Consider the following 12,423-nt stretch of genomic DNA (forward strand, 5'->3'; position numbering starts at 1 on the left):
TAGTAATAGGTCTGGGAACTGTGGGATTTGGAGGGGATGTGATGGTTGCCTGGGTGGGGGGAAAGGTAAAGGTACCGGTATTTTGGGAAGTGGGGCTTAAGGGACAGATGACAGATTGGCCCACAGAGAAAGTTTGTCCCCATTTCAAAGACTTGTGGGGAGGAGAAAGGGGGATTTTGGTTTCAGGGAGAGATAAATAGGAGGGATTAGATGGATTTTGACATCTATGATGCCTCCATAAAGAATCCAAAGGCTGGGGGTTGTTGGTCTCTGGCCGAGAGAGTCATGGGCATGATTTTTCTCCATGGCAAAGGTATAGGAGTGCTTGAAGTTTTGACTTGGGGAAGGGCCCCTGGGGGAACTGAGAGACTGTCGGGGGGAAAGTTGGGAGGGTCAGGTGAACTGTGCTCCACAGCATCAATAGATAGTGGATTATTCCACAGCACAGAGAAAAATGTGAAGGGGAAGTGGGAGGGAAGAATTAATTGGAAAACTAACAGCTTGGTACAAAAGCAAGGGTGGCGAAAAAGAAAAAGAAAAAGCCTAGAAATGCAGTCCTGGAAATAGGTTCCAGAGGTTACTGAAGGGTTGGTTTGCATGTGTCTTTGTGTGTGTGTGTGTGTGTGTGTGTGTGTGTGTGCTGTATGTTGATTACTGTACACATTGATATTCTCACTTAATGATTGCAACATCCTGCAATGGCTTGGGTCCACATTCACACCATAGGTCTAGTGCAGGGGTCAGCAAACTTTTTCAGCAGGGGGCCGGTCCACTGTCCCTCAGACCTTGTGGGGGGGCCGGACTATATTTTGAAAGGAAAAAAAAAAGAACGAATTCCTATGCCCCACAAATAACCCAGAGATGCATTTTAAATAAAAGCTCACATTCTACTCATGTAAAAACACCAGGCAGGTCCCACAAATAACCCAGAGATGCATTTTAAATAAAAGGACACATTCTGCTCATGTAAAAACAGGCTGATTCCTGGACTGTGCGTGGGCCGGATTGAGAAGGCGATTGGGCCGGATCCAACCCTGGGCCTGAGTTTGCCTACCCATGGTCTAGTGTACTATGATACGACTTTAGGCAGCCATGGCCTTCCCACAAAGAATTCTGGGAGCTGTAGTCCGTTAAGGGTGCTGAGACTCACAGAGCTACAATTCTCAGAGTGGCTTAACAATCAAATCGCTTTCCCCAGGAAACTCTTAGAATTGTAGCTATGGGACAATAGGGGTCTCCCGACAACTTTCAGCACCCATAATTATTTGGGGGAAGCCATGACTGTTTAAAGCAGCATCATAGTGCTTTAAATATCTGGTGTGCGTGTGGCACAGCATGGGCATTCGCAGACCGAATTTTTGTATTGCCTCTGACACAACTATTTGTGCTGGAGTGGCTCATTCAACATCAGCAATGAATTACAGAGCAATCAAACGTCGTGCGAGCCTGCTTTCAAGGACCCGATCCTGAATTTATGAATTATTTCCGTGGAAAAGCATTGCATTTGGGCAGTCGTTGGATGATCTGAAATTTCTGTCTGTGGGGTGAGATCTGTGGTGATGCATTCACACATCCGCACACCAGTCATCACTTGATGTTGCAGTCATCAGGTGATGCACATGTGTGAACCAGCTTTTATTTCCTTGCTGCACTAGTTAGAGTATTCAGATATTCCAGGATGCCTCTCCAACCTTTGGAAGGAGATTCATTGGGTCCTTCTTCTATTGCTGGAGTTTACAGTTTGATAATTCTTCCAAAGGGATGCGACTTACAACAAAATGTCACTGTGTATTCCCGCCCCCGCTCTCCAGCCAACAATTCCTTCTAAACAAGACATTCCACTATATCCGCTCCCCTCCCTATTCTGTCCCCCCTCTCCTATCTGCACATGTGTGTACACACACACAAACCATCCCTTCTTAATGAACTCTAAGCTTGGTACGCCCAGTTCCTTCAGCCTTTCTTCATTTAGGCCCCTTCTCTTCTTCATAGCTCTTTCTCTTTTCTTGACTCCTTTCCAACGTTGCCAATGTCACTCCTGAGCAGCGGTACTCAGAACTGAATGTGCTATTATTCTAAATGGAGCCTTGCCAGTTACCAAGTCCAGCAATTCTATTAACTTCCCAAGAACTGAGAACTATGCTTTTGTTGCTACAGCCTAAAAACGTCATTGGGCATTGTTTACAGTGTACCATCAGAAATCGGGGGCGGGTAACAACCAAACTTCCGGTTCCCGTTTACAGCTCCAGTGTGGTGTTTTAGGGTCAAAGGGGGTGTCAGCCTTGGTGTCTAGAGAAGGAAACTAAGCTGATGAAGAGCTGAGGCCTTGAAAACAAAAAGTAACCCTGCTGTGTTTCCTCCATCTCCACCTCTGGCACTGATTGACAGCATAATCTTACTCAGAAGTAAGTTCTATTGAATTCAGTGAGGCTTACTCACAGGTAAGTGGGGTTAGGCTTCCAGCCTTAGGCTGTGTACGCAGTATACCAGGGGTGGCCAACTCCCAAGAGACTGCGATCTACTCACAGAGTTAAAAACTGGCAGTGATCTACCCCCTTTTTTGGGTTCAGGTCAAAGTTGTTGAGCTTTTGAGCTTTTTTTAGGAAGCAAGGCCCTGGTTTTTTGGGTTAAGGGCTTTTGGGGTTGAGCCAAAGTTGTTCAGCTTCTTTGGGGGGAGCCAGTGATCTACCTGTTGGACGTGCCTGCACTATACCCTTAAAGCACATTCAAAGCGCATTTCCCCCCTCAAAGAATTCTGGGTACTGTAGTTTGTAGGGTTGCTGGGACTTGTAACCCTGTGAGGGGTAAACTACAGTGCCCAGAATTCTTTGAGGGAAAGAGCATGCTTTAAAGGTGTAGTGTGTTTACGCAGCCTTACTTTGGAACCTCGGGAAACCACTTATGTAGTTATGGAAAAAGTTCATGTTTGTTTTAGTTAAGTCATGTGCAAATCAGCATTTAAGAAATGTAAAATATTACCCATGGAATTTTAATTGTAGCTATTGTTGCAGCTGCTGCAAATGCCCTCAGTATAAGAGGTGTTGCCACCCCATTATCCTTTATTAATATCCTGGCTTTTTCAGTTCCTCCCTTGGTTTCATTTTGGTGTCACCTGCTTGCTAAAAGCTCTGTAATGTTGTCTAACTGGGCCACTTAAGTGCTGCTCATGACTGACACAGGTGCCCTGCTCTAAAGAACCAGACCTATTGCTGGGAGTTAGATCCGTCAGTGGCTGCTGGCTGTACCTATTTATAATACTTTTATGCCTCCTTTCTGGAAACCACCAAGGCAACGTCCAGAAAATCAGAAGATGAGAACAACATAGTAAGAAACATGAGACTACAATACTATTTAAAGATGTGCAACTCAAGCCTAACCATGGCTGCTCTACATCTGTGTCCAATGGGGCTTACTCCCAGGAAAGTAGGGTTAGGATTACAGCCTTGAAAGGCCAAATGTATCACCCTAGAGCCTAAACTAACAAAATAAACAAAAGCCCCAGAGCCAGGAAGCAGGGTTCATTGGTTTATATGAACAAACAGGGCATAGCTACTTTACCCTAACCCTACATCACGGGGAGGTTGTGTAGATAAAATGTAGGGAGGTAATCCACTTTGAGCTTTTGGGAAGAAACAAATAAATAAATGGTCTTTGCGTGGGTCTTATAAGACCTTCCTTACGTTCTCCCCGTCCGCGGCATGTCACCCTGCTATATCCAGTTGCAACTCCACACACCTTTTTTTATATGCCGGCCTGTAACAAGAAGCTGCTGTTTATTAAGCCGAAACCTATTTTTAACACCCAAGGCAGGTGATGCGATGTGAGTGGTTGGAACTGACAGATGGCAGGCCGCTTGGAAGCCTTTAAAAGCGGCTGTCCCCTGAATAGGGCTTCCCCAATGCAGGTCCCTGGCACTCTTTATGTAGCCGTTCTGGTTGTTGTTCATGCAGGTTCCAAAAACCTGAGTCATGTCATATATATAATATATATATGAGAATGAAAACATGGGCTCAATCCATTGGGGAGGTCTCCTGTTCCAGCCTGAAATGAGCAAGTCGAAATGAGTGGGAAGAGCCACTACTGTTCTCCTGAGTTGTTCCCGTTCACTTCAACAGGGTGAGCTTCGGCTAGAAACCAGTGGAGAAGGAAACAAAATCCATAATGTGGAGGCCTGTGTCAGGGCTTTCTAAGCTACGAATTCACTTTCCTGGGTGAATTTGCTGCACTCTTTCTGGCTCCATCATAGCTACGCTGTAGTAAAAGGGGCCAGGGGTCCTGCTTTCCCTCAGCATCGGCTAGTGGTCCAACTGTGTCTCTTATCTGAACAGGGATAGCCTAACCTCTGTCGTCTATGCTCTGGTGACCTCTAGGTTAGATTACTGCAATGTGTTTTACGTGGGTCTGCCTCTGAAGACTGTTTGGAAACTTCGGCTGGTGCAGAATTCAGCAGCCAAGTTTCTCACCGGGGCAAGACGCTTTGAGCATATAACACCAATCCTAGCCTGACTGCATGGGCTGCCAATTTGTTTCTGCTGGTTTTGACCTATAAAAACCTTAAATAGCTCAGGATCGCAATGCCTCAAGGAGCGCCTCAGACTCTGCGATCATCATCTGAGGCCCTTCTTCATTTCCGACCCACCCCCCGTGCGAGATTTCTGGAGGGTGGCAACACGAGACTGGGCCTTTTCTTTCTTTTTTCTTTTTTAAACTTTATTCTAAAACCAAAAAAGAGTTACAAACATGAAAGAATTACAAACATTTGAGACTGGGGCTTTTCTTGGGTGGCTCCCCGATTCTGGAATGCTCTTCCTGAAGAGACTTTCCTGGCACCATCGTTATATATCTTTAGGTGCTGGGCAAAAACTTGCCTTTCTAACCAGACCTTTTGGCCTTCACTATCTGTGGCCTTTCAGAAGTAGGTGGGACGTTTTTAATGTATCTTCCCTTGCCGCTTGGTTTTCATGTATCTGTGTGGGTTTTTCTGATTTTTATTTGATTGGTTATCATTCGCTTTGGGCTGCATTGAGCAAGATAAAGCGATTAACAAATATAATAAACAATAATAATAATTCAGAGGTCTGTCAGGTATACAGAGAGAGAATGTAAGGATTCAGAGCCCAGGGTCCTTTCCATCAGGGGTGGGAAACCCCAGGCTCTGTGTGTTTGTGTGTGTGTAATGTGGCCCTTCAGGCCTCTTCACCTGGCCCTTGGGATTCTGCCCAGGCCACACCACCTTTCCCCAGGCACGCCCCTCCCCAGACTTCCATTCTCCTTTAGCCTGGCTGGAATGCGTTCATGAATTGTGAAGGTGCCTCTGGCTTGTTTGAATGGAGGATGGAGAGATTGGATGGAGGTGCGTAGCAACCTCTGACTTTTGCATGTCTGGAATGTATCCAGTTCCCAGAAAGGTAGAAATTAAATCCCTTGTTCCGTTTACATTTGCTCTCCTGTCCTCACCCAACCGCAGGCATGTGCCTTTAGGAGATTGCCCATGAGGGGTGTGGCTCTCAGACCAAAGAACATTTTCCATCCCTGGGTTAGAACCTGGACAGCACACAGAACACCTTGTCAGCTTTCTCCACTACCTTGGGATAGATTTAATTCTATACCTGTGCCAGTGCACGCAATTAGCATATGCAAATATTATGTAAATCAGGGGGGCCCTTTAGTCCTCTTCAGGTAGTGTTGTAAGGAGCCGCTCTCAGGAAACCTCAGATTTTGTGCTAAGCGAGAGACTCTCTTTTCTTCATGCAAACACAATTACGCAAATCAATTCAACATGTTTGCAAACGGGCTTCGTTTTGCATTGACTCTGCTCAGCGTGTTCAGATCCAGATTGTTGCTGAGAGTGGGGCGTTTTGGGGTTTTTTCAGTAATTGCTAAATTTGGAGGTTTGGGGCGAGGCACAGTTTATATAGTGACAGAAGGAGAATGAGAAATGGGTGAGTGGCAACTCTGTTTATGTGGCTGCAGACTGGGGGGGTGGGGCTGGGGGGGAGAGGAATATGACCGGCTACAAGGGAGGATAACTTTTGGTGGGGGGTTGGAAGGGGAGGGAACTTCTTCCCTAACACCTTGTTTTATTTGGTTATTTATTTGCTTATTAAATTTCTATCCTGACCTTCCTCCCCAAGGAGCTCAGTCTGGCAAATTATAAAACAGCAAAATGCAATGAATATATGCAGGTCAGGATTGGTTAAACAAGGTGGGATGTGGAGGGGAGATTGAGACTAATAATAATAATAATAATAATAATAATAATAATAATTTATTATTTATACCCTGCCCATCTGGCTGGGTTTCCCCAGCCACTCTGGGCGGCTCCCAACAGAATATTAAAAACACGATAAAACACCAAACATTAAAAGCTTCCCTAAACAGGACTGCCTTCAGAAGTCTTCTAAAAGTCAGATAGTTGTTTATTAAGCCCATTGAATGAGTCAAGTTCACAGTTTTGAACTGTGAGTTTCCTGGCACTTTCCCCTTGCAGGTCATCTCAGTCCAGCAAACACAATCGGTGTATAAAATCTGGTTTTTGTAGGCACAGATTTGCTGTTCAGAGTGTAACCCAGATATACACATTTAGGCTCCCCATAGAGATCCCCATTGGCCGGCCCAGGTCACAGCCACACCACATATGGCTTCCCGCAAATAATCCTGGGAGCTTTAGTTTTTTAAGGTTGCTCCCAGGATTCTTTGAGGGAAGCCTGTGCTTTAAGTATGCTCTAAACCAAGGCGGGTCCAACGTCTCAGAACAAGTGGGCCGCAAGAGTACTTTGACACAGAACCCGGTCCGAGCGAGTGAAGTAAGGCACACATTTCTTTTTCTTGCAAGTATTTCCCGTTGAATTTGGTGGGGCTTGCATCTAGTTAGACTTGCCTAGGAGCAGGCTGCAAAGAGAGAACCTGTTTGCCAAGGGAGGGGAGATGGGAAATAGGTGTAGGTGAGCAGGTTATCCAAAGCAGCAGCTGCAGCTGCTCTAAGAGTCTTGTGGAACAAGCAGGTGAGATTGATAAAAGGGTTAGCTGCAGAGATGACGTTCTGGAAGCCAGGCTCATCATGGACCGGAGGTGTCATCCAGGCATCCAGCTAATGGGAGGACTGTAGGAAATCAGTCACGGCAATGGATTATAACCTCTCTCCTTTAAAATATATTTCTCACCTCTGTCCTTCTCCTTTCCTGAGTGTGTCTTGGTCTAGGGTTTGTTTGCTAAATCCTGCAACTGGGGGAGGAAGACGGAATTTCTGTTTAGTTATTGTTTGCTGATAAGAGTTAATTTTATTGTGTCCTATTCTAATAGATTATTGAATATTACTTTATTTTATATAAGTCGTTTCATTTTAAAGCTATGCTTTATTATGACTTTTTGTATTACAAGGTTCTTGGTTGTATATTTTGTTGCTGCAAACCACCGTGTGTATAGTACAGTGGTACCTCGGGTTACAGATGCTTCAGGTTATAGACTCCGCTAACGCAGAAATAGTACCTTGGGTTAAGAACTTTGCTTCAGGATGAGAACAGAAATCGTGCGGCGGCAGCACAGCTGCCCCATTAGCTAAAGTGGTACCTCAGGTTAAGAACAGTTTCAGGTTACGAACAGACCTCCAGAACGAATTATGTTCTTAACCTGAGGTACCACTGTAATAGAGAAAGGCAGTATACAAAATAAAAGTGAAATGAAATGAAGGGAAGAAAGTTCACATTTTGCAACCAATCAAACATAGAAATGCAAAAATGAAAGAACATCCATACTCACATTTTATTTCCCAAGACGAAAGAACGAGCAGTTGTTTGGAAATGTAATCATTCGTTGTCTTCCTTTCATCCAAGATAATGGTTGTTTTGTTGGTCTTCCTCGTTTTTTTAAAGCGTTCCTCTGTGGAAATCCCTGGTTCTCTCTGCTTTTCCTTGTGCTGAACTGTAATAAGGACGTTGAGTCTTGTTTTTTGGTCTCTCTTCTCAGCTGCCCTTCTGAATGTGATGCTCAGGAAAGGAGGGCAAGGTTCTGATCGACAGCGGCATCTCTGACCCTTCCTTGGCATCCAGAGAGGGCATTGTCCAAAGAGACGGACTGCACAGGAATGGGTAGCCATGAGAAGGACCCATCTTCTCCTAAGAGGGCTCCGCCCCCCTCTCGCTCCAACAGCACTGTGTCTTCCAAGCACAGCATTGCTCGGCAGGTGAGATGTCTCCCCTCTGCCCAAGCGTGGGTAGCCTGAGACCCTCCAGATGTTGTTGATCTCCCAACACCCATCATCCCTGTCCATTGGCCATACTGGCTGGGCTGGTGGGAGCTGCCAGCCACTCCTGGAGGAACCACATAAACAATCTACACGCATCCCAGAGGTTGGTGGGAGGGGCTTTCAGGTCAGAGGGTGTGGCCTAAAGGTTAACCAATGGGTATGTCATTGAATCGAGCCTTTGGACTGCAGTGCAAAACTTCAACCAGTTTTCCCACTGGGAGAACACCCCTACCTTTCTTTCTAATGTTGTTGCTTAAAAAAATTCTAGGGTTCCGAAAGCTGGGAGGTGGTGGATGAGCTGCGGATCCAGAGCGGGGTCATTCAGGAGCCAGAGAGGCAGGAAGGCTACCTGTTGAAGAAGCGGAAATGGCCCCTGAAGGGCTGGCACAAGGTGAGAGATTTGAGAGCCCCGTGTGTGTATTGGGAATTGCCAGACTTCCTGTGGTTCTAAACTGTGGTCCCTTCCAAGCCTTTGGAATGTAGGTTCAATCAACCCAGGACCAGAGTGGATCCCTCGCAGCTTCCAGTGCTGTAGGAAAACCAGTGTGTCAAACTAACTCATCCCACATTCACAATAAATCATGCGAACCCCGTAAGATTCATTCCTATGTAGGCCACTTATTCTGCTCAATCTCCTGTTACTACTGTGGTTCTCTGGACTGGGGCAAAGGGTGGATATTTTAGTTGTGCCTCTGGTATTTTTTAACCACATGGTTATTTGTGACTTCTTCCTTTTCTTTCTCCCCTTCTCTCTTTCTCAAAGCGCTATTTTGTTTTGGAAGATGGGATTTTGAAATATGCCACCACACGCCAAGATGTGAGTACAGGGTAGGGAGCCTGGGATGCCTGAATTTCAATGAGGTGGGGACTCACGGGAATCTAAGAGCAAAAGTGGCCATAGGGGGATGTCAGAGATCAATGAGATTCGTAGGGCAGAGCTCAAAGGTCTGGGTCAGTATTCATTTCACCATTTCACCCTCCCTCCCAGGTCTTGAAGGGGAAGCTTCACGGGTCTGTTGATGTCCGCCTGTCTGTCATGTCGGTCAACAAGAAGGCGCAGCGTGTAGATCTGGACACAGAAGAGAACATATATCATCTCAAGGTAAGGCGTGCAAAAGAGGAACCTCATGCAGGTTGTGGGGTTGTGGTAACAGGTCAGGATGGGACAGAAAAGCATAAGGAACTGAAATGGGAAAAAGGCGAAAGATTTATACGGTCTGAAGAGAAACCAGATGGAAAACTGGAAAAGGAAGACTGGGTGAGTGAATGGGAAAGGTCAAATGCCAACCCATCATTTAGCCTTGAGGAGGTTGTTGGCCCTCGATTTCCCCAGTCTGGAAAATGGGAGTGTTAGCCTGAGGATGGGAAAGCTGAAAATCCTGATCTGGCAAATGACACCTGAAAGGAAGTTTCAGTTTGCTTGCCTCCTGTTCTGGATGAACAAAGGTTTACTGGGAAACAAGATAACAGTACGCGGCACAGTAATGTGTACAGTGGTACCTTGGAAGTCGAACAGAATCAGTTCCGGAAGTCCGTTCGACTTCCAAAACGTTCAGAAACCAAGGTGCGGCTTCCGATTGGCTGCAGGAAGCTCCTGCAGCCAATCGGAAGCCACGGAAGCCGCATCAGACGTTCGGGTTCCAAAGAAGGTTCGCAAACCGGAACACTCTCTTCTGGGTTTGCAGCATTTGGGAGCCAAAATGTTTGACTCGCAAGGCATTCGATAGGCACTGTGTATCAGTTAGGGTTGGAAAGCTCTGCATGAATGTAACTGCCTTTGTAGTTCTCTGTGTTAGGGTATCATGTAAAAAAGAGATGGTTTGTCCTGTTTGTTTGGCTTGCGTTGTTGCTCTGGGTTCAAATCCAAGCTAATGCATGAGCACCGGGGCCCATAACCAGGAGGATTCTGTGGGCATGTAGAGTGTGGGGAAAGGTTTCTCCCCAGCTATGGCAAACCAGGCTAGGTGGGCATCCTTTGCCATTCACTGCAATTAGCTTTCAGCGCACGTTTTCCTGGCAGTTCCTAAAACATGCAGGAAGCTGAACATGGTATATATCAATGGCGTCATCAGATCGTTTTGCTACAAGCTTGGAGCCCTCGCGTGCAGACTTTCACGATGCTTTAACTGTGAACCGGATTGTTTTGAGGATTCTGTGGTCTGGGTGGGACAATGCCGACAAGGTCTTTATCTGCATTTGCCTTTAAAAAGAAAAAGGGGAGGGAAAGCTTTGTTGTATTGAAAAATTGTTATGTATTTAAAAGCCTAATGAAAAGATCTGAAAAGAAAGCGAAGCAACTTTAATCTGCAGGAGAACTAGCATCTTGCTCTCTCTTCTCTGAGATCTTTTGAATCTGATGGCTGCGAAATAAATTAATCTCCACAGTTTAGGTTGAAGATCAGCTGTGCTCAGGACCCTATTGGCTCTTGGGTTCAGATTCCAGACATCAGTGTAAATCTCTACTTGGACAGGTATCTTGATTCCCATCGCCCACCTTTGTGCTCCTAACGGTTCATTCCTTCTAGATTAAATCCCAGGAACTCTTCAATAACTGGGTGGCCAAGCTCTGCTCACACCGCCAAGTGCAGAAGTTGGATGCCTCCCAAAGGCAGTACCTGACAAGTAGCCATGGTGGAAGAGCCTCGCATCCTACACAGGTGAGTTGGCGGGAGGGGTGGGGGGAAAGAACTTTTTGTGTTGCGCAAGATGGATGGGCAGGGACATGCGCATGGAATGATGGCGGGGTGAATGGACAGAGGACTCCAGTGTCCCTCCTTGGTTCTTTCCCCCTAGTCACATGCAGGAAGAAGAGGCTTGGGGCCCGGACTCCAGATGCCTTCTTAATTGCACATTCATGACGGTTTGTGCACACGATGGTATCAGCGGGGTTACACGTCGATCCTGCTTTTAGTGCTGTTTGTACCTGCAACAGTTTTGGGGCAGACGCACCACTTCATTTCCAATCGGTGCACATCTCGTAACCTCCTGCTGAAATCCTGTCGTTTTCCAAATGAAAGGAATGTTACAGCAGTCTTTTTTTGTGCCACTTTGGTTGTGCTACAGCGCAAGAGCTGCCCACTGGAGGGCAATAACGCTGTATCATTCTGGAAGGATGCACTATTTTTGCATCAGTGGCATATTGCTGAATAGACCTGCCAAAAAAACCCCACAAGCCAGTCTGGAGGGGCCCTCACATAGCTCTGGCAGGAAAGAGTTGCTTTATAGGCCAAAGTTAAGCTTTGGTGGTTCCCGTGGAAATGTTAAGTACATCTAGCAAATACATTTGTAACGTTCAGCTGCTAAGTTGCGTCGGCTGCGTGTATAACTGAATTTGTACATCTCCAGATGTTATTGTACATCTCCAGCTTCTAATCCTAGCTAGCCATGCTGGTTGAGTCCAATAACATCTCAAAGGTTATAGGTTCCCTACCCCTAGGATGACCAGTATACTAAAGAGCTGCGAGTTCTCCAACACCACTTTATGTGGCTTTGTAAAAGAGTTTAAAATATTGGCACTTAGCTGGTTTCACCTAGTGATTTATAGAGAAAAGGGGTGTTGAAATCCTAAAATGACTTTGCCTCTGCTGTTCAGCTTTGTGCCCGGGTCCCAGGGAGAGCTTCCTGGTGAACAAGAGGCTAAAAGCTCACAGCTGTGGCCTGCAAAATGGACACGCCTCCCACAATCCTTTGCTCTTAGCTTCCGTTTGGCCCCCATCTTCTTGCCTCCTTCCTGCAGGCCTGCAGCTCACGGCACCGCATTCTGATGTCTGAGAGTGCTCCTGCCTTGTCTTCCCTGGCCGGCCCCCGAGACAAGGTGAATTCTTGGCTGAGCGACAGCAAAGGCCTGGACAGGTGCTCAGCAGGTGAGATGGGATCTTCTTACCGCTTTCCCAGAACAAATGCCCTTCCGCCTTCCACCATTCCCAGCTCCCTCTCCTCTGCTCTTCTAAGCCAGCACTCTTTCTGAAGCACCGTCAAGCTTCTTGACGTCTGCATTTGCTGCTGCTGGGGAACCCTTTCCTATTCCATTGATCTCGCTCTCCTTCTAGCACCTTTCCAGTATGAAGGCTTTTCCCTGGGGAGGGTCAGCAGATCAGAAGTGGGCTAAGTAGTTGGAGGGGGACAGGAATCAGTGGCCGTTATAAGCCAGAACGAAGGAGAATGAAGGGGCAGCCTGT

At 46.4% G+C, this 12,423-nt stretch overlaps 1 protein-coding gene across 4 annotated transcripts in view; it reads left to right on the forward strand.

The window, feature by feature from the left end:
• The window catches only part of OSBPL7 (oxysterol binding protein like 7), a 34,943-nt gene that overhangs the window by 1,083 nt on the left and 21,437 nt on the right, over window positions 1–12,423 (forward strand). For all 4 annotated transcript variants that reach the window (XR_013978982.1, XM_080979294.1, XM_080979296.1 and 1 more), the window contains exons 2-7: window positions 7,966–8,182; window positions 8,514–8,636; window positions 9,009–9,062; window positions 9,234–9,347; window positions 10,771–10,902; window positions 11,982–12,108. Coding sequence is in view for 3 of the 4 variants with exons in the window: in XM_080979294.1 (XP_080835420.1) it covers window positions 8,084–8,182; window positions 8,514–8,636; window positions 9,009–9,062; window positions 9,234–9,347; window positions 10,771–10,902; window positions 11,982–12,108 (649 nt within the window). In the remaining variant the exon portion in view is untranslated. The remainder of the gene's footprint in view (window positions 1–7,965; window positions 8,183–8,513; window positions 8,637–9,008; window positions 9,063–9,233; window positions 9,348–10,770; window positions 10,903–11,981; window positions 12,109–12,423) is intronic.

The sequence above is a fragment of the Podarcis pityusensis genome (genome assembly GCF_964106645.2).
Source record: "Podarcis pityusensis genome assembly, chromosome: 13".
NCBI classification, from domain to species: Eukaryota; Metazoa; Chordata; class Lepidosauria; order Squamata; family Lacertidae; genus Podarcis; species Podarcis pityusensis.